This window comes from Elgaria multicarinata, chromosome 5 (assembly GCF_023053635.1).
Source record: "Elgaria multicarinata webbii isolate HBS135686 ecotype San Diego chromosome 5, rElgMul1.1.pri, whole genome shotgun sequence".
Taxonomy (NCBI): domain Eukaryota; kingdom Metazoa; phylum Chordata; class Lepidosauria; order Squamata; family Anguidae; genus Elgaria; species Elgaria multicarinata.
This window is the reverse complement of record NC_086175.1, coordinates 7,443,995-7,462,476: the sequence shown is the minus strand read 5'-3', so window position 1 is coordinate 7,462,476 and position 18,482 is coordinate 7,443,995. Positions and strand designations below refer to the sequence as shown.

The window sequence follows — 18,482 nt, the reverse complement described above, 5'->3', positions numbered from 1 at the left end:
TCGTATTGTTGTATTGCTTAGAAGTATAGTTATTATGTAGTTATAGAAAATCAATAAAAACGTTAAAAAAAAGAAGTGAAAAGTCTAGTTAGAGGCTACTGTCATCAAGAAAGGAAGCAAGACTACAGACCAGGTGCCGACACATGCTCCGACAGACCCCACTCAGCCTGTATGCAGAACTCATGCCCAACCCTTCACCAGCCAGAGGACCTCCTGCTTGCAGTTCTTAAGAAGGATGTATTTAATCATCACTCACACAATGATCCCAGACGGGGTGAGAAAGGTTTTCGTCTGGCAGCTCCTGTCCCATGAATTTAAATTGAAGGTGAACATCAATTCACTAAACATGATCCCAGAGTGCTGAATCACAACGCAGGTTCTCTTGCCTCCACTGCTTGACATTACAGCCTGCCTGCCTGCCTTAAGACAATACAAGTTCCTTCATACACACTTTTATTCTAGCCAGAGCTTTTTCTTCTTGGTAAACACTGTAAGTATCAAGGTAATCTAATCTTATTTTCTGTGACAGCAATGGGCAGAATGAGATCAATAGGAATTTTTACAGCATCATCTTATTTCAGTTCTCATTAACTTTTCCAATCAGCCATTTTTATTGCCAATACCTTAATGTTATTTCATGTCTCATTCTTGGCCGAGTGGCCAAGTTTTTCTCCGCTTGCTCACCTCCCTTTTACACCAACATATTAGTGTGCTGCTGGAGGCAATTTCAGGCATCAAGATTTCATTTATTAGTTCGAAACAGTTGACATAAATCCCATAGTCCAAGGAAATTATAGCTCTGGGTATATTGCAGAGGTCTTGCCTCGCAAGTCATCCCGGGCTCCCCAGCTGCGTGACAATCTGCTTCGATATTTTCAGCCAACTTGAATGGGCAGATTGATGTGTACAATTAGAAAGCACCCTCACAGGCAAACCACCTTCAATCTAGAGGGTTTTCTGCTGGTTAGCTAAATATGAGAAACTGGACAAATAATCAAGAGTAAGAACAAAACTAGACATAGCAAGGGGAAGAAATTCCAAATGGTTTGTGTGTGGAAAGTGTTTAGGTTTTTTTTAAAGCTCAAAGGCTCCAAGCAGACTTTAGTGGAGGAGGAAAGATATGTGCAGGGGTAACTTATAGGCCGAAACATCTGGAGGACCACAACTCCCATCAGCCCTAACCAATATAGCCAATGGTAAGGGATCGTGGGAACTGTAGGCCGAAACATCTAGAGGACAACACGGTGCCTCTAGTGTGTGGTGTTGTCACCTTTTAGCAACAGCAGGACTGGCAATGATGCGATTCGTCCTATTTTGATCCGTGAGTAAACATTCTAGGACTGTGGAAGTGGCTATTTGGATAGGTAAATATAAAGAGCTTTGATCGGCCAGAATCAGATCCTCTGTCTGAAATGTAGCTGTTTTGGCAAAATTCCTCTCACAACAGGGTATCGGCAAAATAGTAAACATTCACAGCCGCTGCAGAGTCATTGGGACCAGCTGCCTCCTGCTGTATTGAAAGATAAAAGCTTGGCCCCACCTAGTATTCCCCACTTCTAGGAAGTCCTTGCATGGTTCTGAATTTGAAACTCATGAATTTACAGGAATTGTTCGTCTGCTTGCTGTGGCAGTATAATATTGGTAGTATAAAGAAGAGACTGGAAGAACCACTCACACAAGATTTGTTAGTGTCTGAATGGCTGATAAGTGGTAAAATTGACCCATTTACTGAGATTTAGAGAAAGATAGAAAGGTACCTTAGAGTTCTTAAAATTGAAAGCAATTTTTTTAATTAAATGCTTTTCCCATTAAAAAAAAATTCAAATTTATTACCTCAGGTCAGGCAGAAGATAGTAGCCAGTGTTGTCCTAGCACTAAGGATATTGCACTAGTGTAAACTAACATTTGCACAATGGAGCTAGGGCAACAGGGCAACACAGCAATTTGCAGATGGATTTCATCAGAGCAGCAGCAAAAACATTTTTTCTTCAAAGGAATGCACAGCCCCCCCACCCCGCCTGCAGCTTGTTTTGAAGAAGAATCCCCCTTTTTTGGTGTTGCACCACTAAATTTCAGCAGCAGCTACTTTTCCCTACTGCGTTAATCATGTAGTGACCTTCTGACTATAAGTAACTCAAAAAATGCAGTACTTCAGGATAAACATAACACCATCTGGGGGGTTGGGTTTAAAAAAGAATTTTGAAATATCACCATTGGAGATTTTGTTTTTTTTTTAATCACCCATAGGTGTGGGAGCAGGTGGTAGACCTTCAGGACAAAGGAATGGAGGGGGAAGGTTAATTGCCCTCGCCTTGAATTCCCATGTTTCCAATCCAAATTGAGGCCACACGTGCACTTAAAGAGGTAAGAAAGCCAATCATGCATGGCTCTGCTATGCATGAGTAGCAGAACATTTAGATTGGCTCTTAGTTCATTCTAAAACATCAAGACCCCTTGAGTGCACTTCCAGTTTGCACAACGGTATGCACTTCCATGTCATGTGTTAGCCTGCAACTACTTCTTTATAGTAGCATACCAAAGAGCTAGTATATTTTAAGAAAAGAAGAAGTTGGATAGGACGTCTTATTAGCACTATCTAAAACAATCATGCAACAGATAAAGACTACAGCACGGTAGTCAGAAGGCAATATGCCAGTACTAAAGGATGTTATTTGCTTATGATCAAGAATTGGTGGCGAGCATCAGTCCTTAAGAACCAAGCTCAAAAATAATGTCTTTCCAATACATGTGGTTTCTGATTTAAGTGCAAACTCAACTTACAAATAGTGGTCTTCCTCAAGCATCTGCCGTCTTTGCCATTCTTGTTGCCTTTGCTTTTCTTCAAGTTTATTAGCCTAGAATATTAAAGCATTAAAATAATGCATTATCTCACTGAGTTAAGATTATGAAAAGAGTACATCTCCCATGTGCAAAGCATGCAAATTCAGGGTCATAAAAAGCATCATCATACAGGGAAAACCGTGATTGCTTACTGTCTCTTCTCTGACCGTGTGTTTGTCCCTCATTCCTTCCTCTGTTGAAAGAGGAAGTAAACAACATGCACATAGCCTATTCAGTGGGATGGTTTGATCACGCTGCTTCTCCTGCACACAGCAGAAGATAGCAGCAACTTCCCTCTTTAAAAATAAGTCAGACTTACTGGAGTGTTTTTTTGCCACACAAAGAAGGCTAAAAGGGGCGGGAAGCAGACGACGTTGTGAGAGGGACCCGCGAAAATCCATCAGTGCCCAGTAACGAGCATGCAATAAAATAGATGACTGATGGAGCTCATAAAGATATCAAAAATCACTACTTGATGCCAGTTCTATATAGGCATATTTTTCATAGGATGGTAGCAATCTGCCCATTTTTTTTAATATTTACAATTTATTACATACATGTCTATCTTGCTCCACCCATCTAATCCTGAAAAACAACCCTGTGGGACAGGTAAGGCTAAGAGATAGTAACTAACCCAGCAAGCTTATGGGGATTTAAAACTGTGAGCATCGTCAAACGGGGGAGAATCGTGTTTCCTTATTGTCACTTCCCCCTGCTTCTGTCCCACGATACTTTCTTTTTCTTCATACAGGGAAGAGGAAGTAAACAATGACCACATGGCCCATTCAGTGGTCATTTTTATCGCACCACTTTTCTTGCACACAGCAGGAAATGGTGGCACATTCCCTCCCCTCAATCAGATTTACCAGGGTCTATTTTGTGATGGAAAGAAGGCCAGAAGGAACGGGAGATGCGTGGGAGGCAGACATCGTCGTCAAAAAGACCGGCAATCATCCATAATTGGGCAGTAATGAGTGTGTGATAAAATGCTCATCTGATTACACTTTGTGTCTCCCAGATAATAGTCCAATGCTATTATGCCACACTGGATATCACTGGAGGACCATTTTAACTATGCACTCATGACAACAGAGAGTTGTGTAACACTGTCTTCCACCCTACCTGCCTATCTGTAAAAATCACATGGGTTCAGCCCATTAGAAGCCACTGGGATTGCAGTCCTAGAAGTACTGAAGAAACAGTGATCAGATCCAGACAAACACTAAACCATAGTTTAGCATTACATACACTCCTCATAATATTGCTTTCACTTCCATTTTTCGCTAGCCATTATTTCTTATGATGCCCAAAAAACCTTAACTATGTTTTAGCGAAACAAGCTAGAATCATAAATCAGAATTTAAAGTTGGCTTGTTTCCCTAAACTACAGTTAAGGTCAACCACATTTTCCCCAGGTTTCAACCTGTCACAGAATCATGGTTAGTTTAAAACAGAAGCAATAGCCTCCACTATTTTTCTTGAGATGAAGTAAAGCATAGTTTAGCATTTCATCTGAACAACACTATTCTTATAGATTAAGATATTGCTTTGAAAAGAGTGCAGGCGACTTTTCTATGGGGTAATTTATGATATATCCGAGAACCAAATAGCGTTCTTTTGTAAGCATACACACATTTGCATCTCAAGGCAGAAGGGAGGAAGAGAAGTTATCTTGGCCTTGAGTAAATCTGTCTTACTTTCTCTCTTTGAATTGCTTTCTTTTTCAAAAGGTCAACTTCTTCAGCCTCTCTCTTGATTTGTTCATATTTTTCTTTCTTTAGCTATAGCGAGAGAAATTTGTATTTATTTACAGGCTGCATTCACTCTAGTAGGTTAACTTTTAATCTTAACACTTTGTGGAAGAAAGTGACAAACTGGATTTGCAGTGTAATGGGCCGCTGTCTTAAGGTGGGCACAGCATGAAGTTCCATTATTAAAAACAACAACAGAAGTTATGCCTCTTTGGATACAGAATACCAGGAACTACTTACTGCCTTTAAATGTCCCAACTGGGGATAACCAAGAAATAACCTAACAGAAATGTTAAAGTCTTAAAACAAAAGGTTTCAGCTTCCACCATTTTCAGCTGAGAGTACTGTAGCCATGGTGGCAGTTATAGAACACTCTCTTCATCCCACATCAAGCTTACTATCAGTAGCATCATCAAAACCCCACACATCCCTTTCCTTGATGTCTGCTGCACCATCATGTGATCACTGATCTTTATAACATACCCACTGATGCCCAAACCCACCTAAAACTAGAAATCATGCCATCCTCAATTCAAAGAAAAACATCAGGCTCTATTCAGTGCAATATTAATATGTTCCACTTTTAAGAGCCATAAATCTGCAATCTCAAAGAGATTGGCTTAACCAGAGTTGCAAAGCCCTTCAATTCAGATATTCACAGCCTCTCTGATTTGAGAATTATTCCAACAGAAATGCAGGAACAATGATCCAGGAACATTGGAAACTAGAGAAAACTTCTGGATATATAGACTTGACACCTTAACCGCATGTAGCTTCTACCTGGAGGATAATACCTGACATGATTCATCTACAGCTAATGCCACACGGTGGAATATTCTATTTTACTTCTCTGTAACTGCCATAGTGGCAACTCTACCCTTTAATTCAGATCAGAGTAGCTGAAGAAGGCAGCAGCCAAAACACTTTGCTTTAAGACATATTATTATTGTTACGTTAGTCACATAATATAAATATAGATAGGGTGTGTGACACTAGTCTCACACTCAGGAAGGTATACCCCTGACATCCAGAGTATTCTTGGAGTATGCTTACAAACATACTTCAAAATACCCAACATGCATTCAATGCAACAAGTTGTTTGTGCAGATGGCAGTGGCCAGGCCAGCTTGCTGTGCAAACAAAGAATGGCCCCAGAGAATCCGGCCGTGGTCTCCAGGGGCACAGCAGTCCATGCTAAACAGCTCAGCTAACCCTTGCCAGTTTCATCTGTAGCAGATGAGACAATTAACTTAAAATATGTGTTTTGGCGGAACTGTAGAAAATCTGAGTGGGCACTGGAAACATGAAGTCCATCTATCACAAGCATAACTAAACACATTTGTACTTCCTTTATTGTTTTTGTAATGGCATTTCCAAGTATATATTTTTTAAACATAGCATTTCAAAGCCAGTGTTAGAATCTCTCAGAGCATTCGGCCTAGTTCGCATGTCACAAGGCCCCCCCTTTAAATAAATAAATGTGGCTTTAACAAGGCCGTGTTCCAGTGCACACTGCCCAATTGATCCTGCTGCAAACAGGAGTGGCTAAACTTGGACTTCTGTGTCATCCAAAACACGCCTATGTGGTGTCTCATTTAGCTTTGCAGGGGGGAATCCGCACGTCGTTCCAAGATCGCTTCTAAGCGACCCCAGTGCGGCGTGAAAGCGAACGTGTACCTGGCCTTTGGAAGAGCCGACGAAGAGACGTCCTTCCCGCCGCCGCCGCCGCCACCCGCAGACCTCCTCGCCGGCTGGGACGGAGAGCTCGGGGGAAGAAGGCGGAGTGGAGAGCTTCTTCTGCTCTCAACCCCGCCTTCTTCAGCCGAGCTCTCCTCGCCAGTCGGCGAGGAGGTCTGTGGGTGGGGGCGGGGGCGGCGGGGGCGGGAAGGACATCTCTTCGTCGGCTCTTCCAAAGGCCAGGTACACGATCGCTTTCACGCCGCACTGGGGTCGCTTAGAAGCGATCTCGGAACGACGTGCGGATTCCCCCCTGGAATGCAGGCTGCCCAAATATACAGACTTAATTATTGAACTACTTTTAATATAGCAATTCCATCCTCTGTGGCCCTCTTCCTTATACTCAATGTGGTGAGATCAGAACAATCTTTGAAATTGGACTGTTGATGACTTGGGAGTGAAGGCCAAAAGAATATAGCACTCATTTGAAAGGATTTGGGTTCCTGCGTGCTTATTTTCTTTTACAAAGGAAAAGGAAAAGGTTAAGTCAGACAATACAAAAGCTCCCTGACCTTGTTTCATATATTGGTTAAGGAATTGACAGAGAGATTCTACCTGACCTTCTGCTGATATTTCGACTGGATATTCTGAAGTTGCTGTTTTCGCCTGACTTCGGCCTCTGACGCTCTTCCACCTAGAAACACAACACACGTCACCTGTTTTGAAATGTTAAGTTCACTCTAAAAAAATAATATCCAAGAGGAAACATTGAAATATATTTGAAACTATTTTTTGTAAAGATTTTGTTAGTTTCGCAAAATAAAATCAACCAAACCCACAAGAAGAAGAAAAATGTTACAATGTTTTAATTAATAAATATTATTATCCTGTGTGGAACCTTCATGTTAAATTGCACTTCCAGATAATTACAGAAAAGCAATGCCTCAGTAGCACTAAAGGGCTCTGATGTGGAAGCAACCTGAATTTCTATTATGTTAAGAAGCATACTATAAACCCCCTGCAAAGTATTGCTGAATCTGTTTTTGAAGCAGACATTCTGACTCTTCAGCCTTGGTTCAATACTTCATTACTATTTCCCATCACTTCATCGGTCTCCCAAACTATTAAGTACAATTTTGGACTTTCAGATAAAAGTTTATGAAATACATTAAATGGCTGACCCAGGGCAAAATGCACTGTTGCCTCCACAATCAGCCCATGCAATTTGATCAAGAATTCCAATCAGGTTTTTCAGACACAAATTATTTATGAACCTTATTGCTTAGGGCTCTATTATTGAAGAGACAATGAGTTATATAATCTTATCTGCTTTTATCTCTGGTTGCATGCATTATCTAGTGACAGATGGTGGCTTCCTGCCAGCCACAAAAAGCTAATTTTCAGCAATTATGGAAGCTCCTACAATATTTATTCAAGGTTATCAAAAAAGCCGTATAAGTCTTTTTGCCACTAAAACTTAAGGTTCCTAAAGGACAGCAAGTTTACATTCTCACTGCAGCTGAGCACTGGAACACGATCTGAATCCTTCAAATTACGAAAGGAAGAAAAAGCAGGATCTCAGAAAAATATTTCAGCTCCACATAAGAAAAGTAATCCTCCATTTCATTTCTTTTGGGAGAGGGGGTCACTTACCCAGTTTCTGGGGTGTCAAGGTAATTAGTCCTGGCTTGTTCTGTTCCTTCCATTTTGCCAAGTCTTCTAGCTCTTTATTAGCAACTGAAACATGGTAAATTGAGGTAAAGAATGAAATTACTGTGGAGAACAATTATTTCATCCAGACACAGTCTGCAAGAGTTAACTTTAAGACCAGTCGTAATCCTATACTCATTTATGTGAGAGTAAGTTCTATTGAACTCAATGGAGCTTAATTCTGAGTAGATATGTATATGATTGCATTGCTAATATGGAAGCAGCGCAGAACAGTCTAACTATACTGAGAAGTCTTACAGAAGTAAAGGGAAGAAGTAGTCAAATAGAAGTAGTGTGACAACCTTTTAAGTATTTGAAGAGTGCTATCATGTCTTCAAATACTTAAAAGGTTGACACACAGAGGAGGGCCAGGATCTCTTCTTGATCCTCCCAGAGTGCAGGACACGGAATAATGGGCTCAAGTTAAAGGAAGCCAGATACCAGCTGGACATCGGGAAAAACTTCCTGACTGTTAGAGCAGTACGACAATGGAATCAGTTACTTAGGGAGGTTGTGGGCTCTCCCACACTCGAGTCATTCAAGAGGCAGCTGGACAACCATCTGTCAGGGATGCTTTAGGGTGGATTTCTGCATTGAGCAGGGGGTTGGACTCGATGGCCTTGTAGGCCCCTTCCTACTCTGCTATTCTATGATTCTATGATTCTATGAAATCAAACTAGAGGAACTTTTTGTTGGAAATACAAACCACAGAATTGAGGTTCCCATCTGCATAATGGAGAGCCAGTATCGTGTAGTGGCTAGAGTGTCGGACTGGGACTCAGGAGATCCGAGTTCTAGTCCCCACTCAGCCATGGAAACCCACTGGGTGACTTTGGGCCAGTCACAGACTCTCAGCCCAGCCTACCTCACAGGGTTGTTGTTGTGAGGATAAAAATGGAGAGGAGGAGGATTATGTACGCCGCCTTGGGTTCCTTGGGGGAAAAACGGTGGGATATAAAATAAATAAATAAATAAATAAATAAATGCTTTCAAGACAGAATGGAATCATATTTACAGCTGCAGCTACATGCAGTTGAACTGCAAAGGTCATAAAGCACACTGGTCAATAGGTAAATATTTTAAGATCTAACCCAGGCCTGCACAACATGGACAGCTACGTTACACTATCAGACCATTAAGCCATCTAGTTCTATATTAGTAGGCATAAACCAGGTAGTACACGACACATCTGAAAATGCACTGCAACATCCTGGATTGTCAACACCCAACTTCTTTACGGGCAGGCCAGCAGGACAGGACTACCAAACACCAGGCAAGCAGGGTTGACTCGATTTAAATCATCATTTAAATCGCTTCTCTGAAGGACTCTGTTTTAATAATTTAAATCACTAGTGAGGAAGATTCTATTTTTTAGTAGAAGTACATTAATGTTTATTATAACCTTAACACATATTCAGAGATGTAGGTTTCATTAGAAAGTAGGTACACACTAAGCCATTATTTTCAGATTAATTTTCATCAAAAAAGGGGTGATAATTTTGTCATTTTACTACTAAAGTAGAATGAGCTTGTGAAGGCGTTCAGAAGATGAACCCACTCCAACTGTTCAATTAATCGTGACCTTTTTGTCAGGATTTGCCAGAATTACCACCACCAAACAGGCATGGACTTTTGAGTGGTTAACCATTTCAGTTTTTATATAAATGTATTTGTTTTGTTTTGTTTTTAATAAAATTTAGGTAATTTCAATCACAGCCTTCTGCCGCCATGTTAGGCATTTCCCTTCTACAGTGGAGGATACATTCAGCAGAAGTTTCCTCAGGAGTCAGGCCTGCATGAATGTATCCTGTTTCCTTTTGTTTTCACTTCCTATTCCCCTCACCCTATCTCTTGTATTTACATCCAGACTCCTCTTCCTTGTTCACATCTACTCCACTGCCCCAAATTCTCTATTCAGTGACTTTCTCTATCTTTGCACTTATTATTTTTTATTTATTTCATTTATATCCCGCCTTTTTTCCTCCAAGGAACCCAAGGCGGCGTACATAATCCTCCTCCTCTCCATTTTACCCTCACAACAACAACCCTGTGAGGTGGGTTGGGCTGCAACTCTGTGACATTTTGTTTTAATCATTGATTTTTATCAATCCTGCTTGCAAGGAACTACACATGGCCAACCATTCTATGCACAATCCAGGCCAGGGGTGGGTTGAACCTAGACCTCCAGATGTTTGGGGCTTCAGTTCCCAGAAGCCTCTGCCAGCATGGCCAATGGTCAGCCATGCTCAGAGTTAAAGTCCAAAACATCTGAAGATATACTTCCTGTCTATTCCTGGGCTATACACTATGCAGGATTTGGTTAACAGTCTAACCAGGCCGCACACTTACTTCTTTGTAACTGATTCCTCTTGGTTGGATTTGGAGGTATCACACGGTATGCGCCCAGACTAGAAAGGGGAGAAAGCAAGGATATTAACATCCACCCAATGAGTCACTAGATAAGTTACCCTTGTTGCTTAAAATGAGATGGCATCTTAAAGATCAATTTATTTGGAATGCTGGATAAATCTGTATATAGAGGAGTGTTTAACCAAGACTGTCAACTTTAGGTATTTCCATAAGTTTTTAGGCACTGCTTTAACTTACTGATTTTGTTAAACAACAATCGTACCTCCAAAAGAGTTATTAAGTCTTCTCCAGCAGTATGTATTAGCCAGATGAATTATACCATGAATGTCCTGGTTGGTTAAGAGTACTTCGGAATCCAAAGAGAACAGAAATCTTTCAACGAAAAACTTCTACATTGTCATGATTTTTCTTTTCTTGCCATAAAAGCAAAGGTCAAAGCCACCTCCCACTAACAACATGCACTTTACAGCTTATCCTAATAGGCTGCTTTCGTGCTGGGCTTGAACCCACGACCATCCCAAAAAGCAAAGCGAAACACCACTGACCATCACCTCCCCACAAAAAAAACAAAACCAGCTTCACACAGGTACTTTTTTTTTTTTTAATTTCAAGAGATGGCAACCCCATAAGGAAGTGACATCAACACATGGAATGTACCATACAATAATGGCATTCAGCATTAGAAACCAAGGTTGCACGTGGAGGGGCTTGTGCTAGTTTCTTCCCCCCAAGTTAATGTAATTAATCTCTGGAACTTTAGACTAACAGGACTGAGCATAAATTTAACACCTCCAACATCCTTAACTAGAATTTTCTCCCTTAATAAAAGCCTGTAATATGTCAACATCAAGGCCAATCCCACAGGGAGAGGGAGAGAAGCGGTTAAATGTCCATACAGACACTTCTGCAGCAGGAAGGATGTATTTTTATTTTTCCGGACAAAACTTACTGCTAGATCATAATCATTTGTCTCCTACCAACTATTTCCAGCAACAGAGCTCCCTCTCAACATGGGTAGATTCTCATTACATTTTCATGGCAGCAAACTTAAAGATAAAGGCTTTTGGTAATATAAAAAGATAGGTTCTTGTGTGCGTTTTTTAGATACTAGAAAGCTACGGCATACACAAGAAACGTCAACACACTGGGCAAATGCAATAAATCTTATTTTATTATGCAGACATGGGGTCTTGCACAAAGTTCAGTTCTGTGAACAGCTCAAAGAATCCCATCTAATGTAAGAGCCTGTCTGCATTCTGTCAAAACCAGGTCTGCTACATTTAACCTTTTGTAGAATAGTTCTGCTAGTCTACAAGAACAGCAATGATACCTGTTTTTTCTGTTTTAATGGGATCCTTTTGCATTGTCAATAGTGCATCTGAACCTAACTGAGTGCTGAGTTAGGGGGGATTCTGAGGAGTCTGAAGTGGTAGTTTTAAAAAAGTCAACCTTTGCTGCAAACACGTCACCAATAAGGAGTAACAAGCTGACTGCTCATAAAGCCTTTATTACCGGCTGGGCCACCTGCAGCCCTAATTTTAAAGGCGCTCTGTGAGCAATCAGACCTCTGGCAAAAGCAACTGGGTACTCCTCCGGCAGCCTGCTGGGCAGGAAGAGAGAGAAAAAAGTGGCCCCATCCACCACCACCATCCAGACTCCACAAACAGCCCCCAAGGGAATGGGTTCCGTGATAGAAAAAAAGGTTCTGCACCCCTGCTTTATTAGAGTTGGTGTAAGTAACAAATAACTGCAGCCTGAATCTAATCTGTGTAGGTCACAGTGTAGTTGTGACCATGGGCTCCATCACACCAGCATTTTATGGCATTCTTGTCATGCCTGTTTTGCAGCTCAGTACTCACATGACGTCCTGCCCGTCCTGCAATCACCCCACCTCTTCCCCTCCATTTTCTGTTTTTTTTCCTAGAGCAGGGAAAGTCCGGTTTATTTCCTCCATGCAGGATTAAAGTGCCCTTCCACCCCTGTCTATTTCCGTCCTCACGCTATGTCCTTTGTTGGGGGGGGGGTGCTTTGAAGGGAAGTCTTGCTGATGCAAGAGGAGGGTGGGGCATTTCTCCTCTTCCAGCACACTGTGTCAAACGAATGGGCTTGTGTTGACTCCGTTGTGTTGACAAGAACCAATGAACTGGAGGGGGAAGGAGAAGGGGCGAGGTGTAGGGGGAGAGCAAACAAGTAAAAGGTGATTTGACTGGTACAGTGGTGATACCACAAACACATGCGAAAGGGACCATTAGCTTGGCCTGCTAATGAAACCGAGGTGGAAATCACAGAGGCAAACCAGGAAAGAAAAGTAGGTGTGATGGAGCCCCATATCCCCAGCCTACAATATGAAGATAGTAGAGTATATTACAGCCTTGTAACCGACTTCAGCCCTGGTCCACTTGTGATATGGAGATTACCACTGAACGACATTTTAGATAGTCACTTGGCCTCAGACCTCCCTTCCCCACCCCAACTTGCAATACGGGCATAATAGATATGGACTAGGCTTGCATTTGCAGTAGCACTTTTTAAGAACTCCAAGCTAAAAACCCCATCTCTGACCCACATACAGATTGACACAAGTTTGAAAGAGCATGGGGGTGTGGAAGATGAAAAGGAAAGCCCTGCTACCAAATTACACCAAATCCTGGATCTCTCAATTGGCATTTTAACTCCGCGAAGTGTGCAGTCCGATGCATGTTAAGACCCCCCCAAAAAAAGTTCAACACCTCCCAGCATGCTGAGAGATGTAGGCCTTTTTCCTGTCCAAACATGCATAGGATTGAACCCTAACATTGGGAGCAGGGGGGATTAAAAGTAACTAGACAGGACGTTTGCAGGTGAGGTGTTTATAAGGCCCCTTGCCCAGCCCCCTTCATGAAATTTTACAAGGGATCCAGATGTTGACATCTTCAACTCATAAGTCTCCATGCCTTCCCACCATTTCTTCCCTCTTTTGTTTTATTGTAGAAAGTCCATTATGACCAAATAGCGGCACAGTGTGGCCACCGCATGGCTAGTTTTAGGAGCCCTCTGCCTGGAAGGACACACAGTCCCAGTTGCAGAAAAAGGAAGTGTGTCTATGGAGAGTTGAGGTATAAGGCTGCATCAATTTTTAGATCCGTTGTAGTAGGAGTCCCACTTTGTACCCCAATGACTTTGATGAGGTTTGGAGTCCATTTGTTAAATCTGTACTAGAAAAAGGGAAAGGGAGTAAACCGTCGCAGGATACATTACAATTTTGGAAAGGAGAATAAGGGTCCCGGGGTGTGTGTGTGCACGAGACAGTTTTATATTATTTTAATTAGTTTCTTTATTTTATTATTGTGGTATATTAAGTTGATGTAACGTGATTATTGTATGTGTAATAAAATTCAAGTAAGAATTTTTTTAAAAAGTTTTAGGACCTGACTAGAGAGAGGCAGAAGACCTTCAATACCCGTTACGTAAGTTTCCCTAGCAAGACAAGCAGTAACTTGCAAAGAAGGGAGGAAAACCACAAGGGCCATACAGATGACCCTTCTCACCAACGCCGCAGCCCTGATCCAAAGCACCTTTTTTATTTTTTAGAAAAAGAAACATTGCAAGCTAAGTTGCGTATCTCCCATGGGCCTACAGAGTCCTGCTCTTGGACTGCTTGGAACATAATCTTCTGCAACGGAAGTGCAAATGTTGAAATAGGCACGTTTATGACTGCGAGCAACAAAAAGGCATTTGGGAGGTGGCGATCAAATCATGGGCTGACCATATAGAAAGGCGACAACAGTTTATTAAAAATGCGATGCCCAATTAACCCGAAGCTGAGCTAAGAAGCCGAGTGCACTGTTTTGCTGGAATCCAGTAACTGTCTCAATTTTGGAAACCACGCACAAATAGTGACACAGAGAAAAACGATGCAATTGTGACCAAGGGACAGCTGATTTCTGTTCGAGCTTCTGAACAGTTGTCTTGAGGAATGGCATCACCCAAGACAGGTTGTGGTTTTACTTTTACTTTCCTACTTTCATTTCTCCCAAATTAGTAATGCGAGTTGTCAGGAAATCCGACCCCTTAGTCACAAAGTGATATAACAACTGTAAATAACTACAAATGACTCAAATAATTATAGTAAATATTACAATTGCTAGGCAGGGTGTGGTCCTACAGAGGCTTAAGCATGAAACATGATGAAGCACTTCTGCATGATATACCAAACTCATCTGCACAAAATACCAAAGGATGTTTCAAAGGTCCTAGAACTAGCCACCCACCTTTGAAGGTCCAAAATATACTACCACTGGGTATTGTCACCATGTAGGTCCGGGATAGCCGGTTGCCCTGATAAATGTTAATGACTCAGGAATACACTTAGTTGCCACTCTGTAATATGGTGATAATTGTAACATATATTACCATCTTCGTAACCAGTGGTAAATACATCAAAACCCATCACAGTTATCTCTATGTATGTCATAATATTGTCAGGTACCTTGCCTGTACTTTTATGGAAGATACTTGATAGAGTAAAACCAGGTTGGAATGACGACCAAGGCCAGATCTACACCAAGCAGGATAAAACACTTTGAGAGCGGTTTGAAAATGGTATATGAAATGTGTCATGGGCCCCAACGGTTGTCAATACCGTTATAAACCATCATAAAGCAGTAGCGTAGTTCCTGCCCAAGAAACACTGGGTGGGAACCTCTCTTTCATAGGATCTCAATTACATTGTAGGCGTATCTTTCTCCATCTCACTTTCCTAAAGAATATTTCAGATATAAATGTGGTTTTGGAAAGATACAATTTAGTAGTCAATAATTATACCTTTTCCCAGGACAAATCTATATAATCAAAACATACAGCCTCTCTGCTGCATAAAAGATACTCCTTAACCCTATAGTTACATGCTATTTTAGAGTACTTCCACGCTATAGTTATTGTTCGGGCTTGAGAAATCTACCATGCCTTGTGGCAAGCAGAATATGGGGAGCTCTTATTTGGGGCAGATCAGGGATTCACTCTAAAGCCATAAAAAAATTACATCATGTTCCAGCACTGGTGTGCGCAGATGCCATTTGATGAGAACACCCTCCTCCTCCTCCTCCAAGTAATTAATTTATTATTTTGTTTAAAATATTTCCTGGCCGCCTTTCAGGGCAGAAACCCTCCCAAGGCAGCTTACAGCAGTAAAAGACATAAAAATACTTAAAATATTAAAAGCGATAAAAACATAAATACAATAAAATAGCAATAAAAACAATAAAAGCCAACAATAAAACCAGCAATAACAGCAGCAGCAGCAGCAACAACAAACAAATCAGGAGAAGGCCAAGGTAAAATATCTTTTCATGGCCTTTTTAAAAGCCTTGCAATGATGGAGCACGGCAAACCTCCAATGGCAACTTGTTCCAAAGATGTGGAGCCACTGAAGACAAGGCCCTCTCATGTGTGTCACCCACCTAATTGCTCTCAGGGGTGGGCAAATGAGAAGGGCCTCTCTTTCTGATCTTAAAGCACAGGCAGGCTGATTTAAGTGAAGGCAGTCCTTCAAGTAACTTGGTCCCAAACCCTTTCAGGCTTTAAAGGTCGAAGCCAGCACTTTAAATCAGGCTTGGAAACACACTGGTAACCAGTGCAGCTAGGGTGGTACAGGCATTATGTGACGGCATCACCTTGCCCCACCAATACTCAGGTGGCCACGTTCTGCACCAGCTGAAGTTTCTGAACCATCTTCCAAGGCAGCCCCACGTGCAGTGTGTTACAGAGTAACAGCAGCAATAGCCAGCAGAGAAAAAGGCAGGCAGGTAAGGTGTTGCCCTTTCTGTAGAGGCTAGACAATAAATATCACAGTCAACAATGTTTTTCTAATCATCAGAAGCATTGCTAGCTGCAAGGGTTTTTCCTCTTCACTGGGAGGGTACAGGAAAGCTGTCATATTTGTCCACGTACATCTTGGTCACTTGAACAGGACAGAGTGACAGACCATCTGGTTTGTGGTTTCGAGTGGCTGAAACTCTCTGAAACAATACACCTGTGACTAAGGCCATTATGCCAACGTAATGGAATAGTATGCATCCATATTAAAACATACATGAACACCTCTCCACACAGAAAGTTAACATGCCAGAGAGAGGGTTAGGAATCTTGTCCCTTACATGGCAACCTTCCTTGTAGAGAGATTTAAGATAAAAACAGGGTGGCATTGAGTTTTGTGAGGATAAGGCTATCAACGGCTACTAGTCCTGATGGCTATGTGCTACCTCCAGTATCAGAGGCAGTAAGGTTATGTACACCAGTTGCTGGGGAACATGGGTGGGAAGGGGCTGTTGCACCTGTGTCCTGCTTGTGAGTCCCTGGTTGGCCTCTGTGGTGGACCAACCAGGTGCTGGACTTAAGTTCTTATTAAGACTACTGCTGAACTCTGACCCCGCCTTTTCGCCATCTCTATGAAGGCCACAGTCGTTTTTCTGCATCTTTCACTGGGAGTTTAAGAATTTGAGATGTTTGTCACGGTGCAGTGCTTACTTTAGGTGTGTATGTTCTTTCTTTGACCATTTTATTTATTTATTTCATTTTTATACGTCCCAATAGCCGAAGCTCTCTGGGCGATTCACAAAAATTAAAACCATAATAAAACAACCAACAATCTAAAAACCCAAATACAAAATAAAAAGCACAACCAGGATAAAACCACACAGCAGAAATTGGTATAGGATTAAAATACAGAATTAAAACAGCAAAATTTAAATTTAAGTTAAATTAGGTGTTAAAATACTGAGAAAATTAAAAGGTCTTCAGCTGGCGAGGAAAAGAATACAGTGTAGGCGCCAGGCGGATTTCTCTGGGGAGCTCTGTCCAGGGCTGGGGTGCCACCACAGAGAAGGCCCTCCTCCTAGTAGCCACCAGCCCACCCCCGCTCTGTCCTAGCAGCCTCTCTGGCAGCTTGGGCTTCTTGGAAAGCCCCCCAAGGACTTACTGCCTTGGGCTTCCCAGTGCTGCTGCCTGCTGAGCGCATGGAAGACGAGAGAGGCGTTGTTGTCACTCAAAGTCCTTTTAACAAGAAAGCAAACCCGAAACGCCTCTCCTAGCTTTCAGCCACTCGAAAGGGCCGCCACACTGGAAAGCCCCAAGGGAAGGGGGGCCTCGCTAAATCGCCTAGGGAGCTTTCCAAGAAGTTCAATCAGCCGGAGAGACTGCAAGTACAGAACAGGGGGAAAGTGCTAAAAGGAAGAGCCCCGCACACACCCTCGGCCACCTCCTTACAGGACGGCAAGCCCTGGCGCCCTGCACCGCTGCCCACAATTTTCGGGTGCAGGGACTTTTTGCCACCCCACCCCTAACGATTGGTAAAAAATGAACGGATTGGGGGGGGGGGGGAATCGGCACCACGCTGATTAAGATTGTTCCCAGTGAGAACTTACTAGAACTGATTTTTTTTATTATTTATTTATTACATTTTTATACCGCCCAATAGCTGAAGCTCTCTGGGAGATTCACAATAGACCCCGACCCGTCCCGCTCCAATCCCTGCTTTAAGGGCGCCTTGTGTTTTTATCCTACCAAGAGACTCTAGTCTGCATAGCGAGGGATGATCCGACGCCTGTCCTTGCTCCGAAGTAAGATGACCACGCTAGGCCTCTACTTACTGCTGCTCCTGCTGCTGTTCCGAAGAAGGCGTTTGGCCCTCCGAGTCCCCTTGCTCCAAAGTTTCGTAGTCCTGGGGATCCGAGGAAGCTGGCCTTTCCGAGAAATAATTGCCCGCCTGATACCTCCGGGGGTTGGAGGGAGAAGCAGCCGCCATCCCATAACCATCACGCCTTGCTCCTGCCCTATGCATGGCTCTACTCTCTAACTCTGCGAGGGAAACGGTGCCTGAGCGCTCCGTTCCCGGTCTTCTTTAATAACCAGAAACGAAACAGAAACTTTTTGTTCGTAGTTCGTTTCGATTCCACACACATATAGAAAAACATAAAATGTATCAAAGCAGTTCCTAAGCCAACCTAGAGTTCCTTCCCACTTGCGTGAGCTTTTAGCAAGAAAAGGAAAATGCCTTATTTTGTAGTAGCCGCCTTTCCCTCCAGCCATCATCTGTAATTTCACACCGGTGAGATGTTAAAGAGAAAGCTGAGTTCGGACGAGACGCTAATCAAACCT

General features: G+C 42.4%; 1 protein-coding gene across 2 annotated transcripts in view; it reads right to left on the bottom strand.

Annotated features, from left to right (window-relative positions):
• Nucleotides 1–18,229, bottom strand: part of EPSTI1 (epithelial stromal interaction 1) — a 36,912-nt gene extending 18,683 nt beyond the window's left edge. The window contains exons 1-6 of one of the 2 annotated variants that reach the window (XM_063127420.1): nucleotides 17,889–18,229; nucleotides 10,329–10,387; nucleotides 7,923–8,006; nucleotides 6,890–6,963; nucleotides 4,539–4,622; nucleotides 2,782–2,855 (exon numbers count right to left, since the gene is read on the bottom strand). In XM_063127420.1, the coding sequence (XP_062983490.1) occupies nucleotides 2,782–2,855; nucleotides 4,539–4,622; nucleotides 6,890–6,963; nucleotides 7,923–8,006; nucleotides 10,329–10,387; nucleotides 17,889–17,908 (395 nt within the window). In that variant the 5' untranslated portion in view covers nucleotides 17,909–18,229. Of the gene's footprint in view, nucleotides 1–2,781; nucleotides 2,856–4,538; nucleotides 4,623–6,889; nucleotides 6,964–7,922; nucleotides 8,007–10,328; nucleotides 10,388–11,326; nucleotides 11,480–17,888 lie in introns of those variants that run through there. The other variant, XM_063127419.1, reaches the window with a different exon arrangement.
• Between the last annotated feature and the right edge of the window lie 253 nt (nucleotides 18,230–18,482).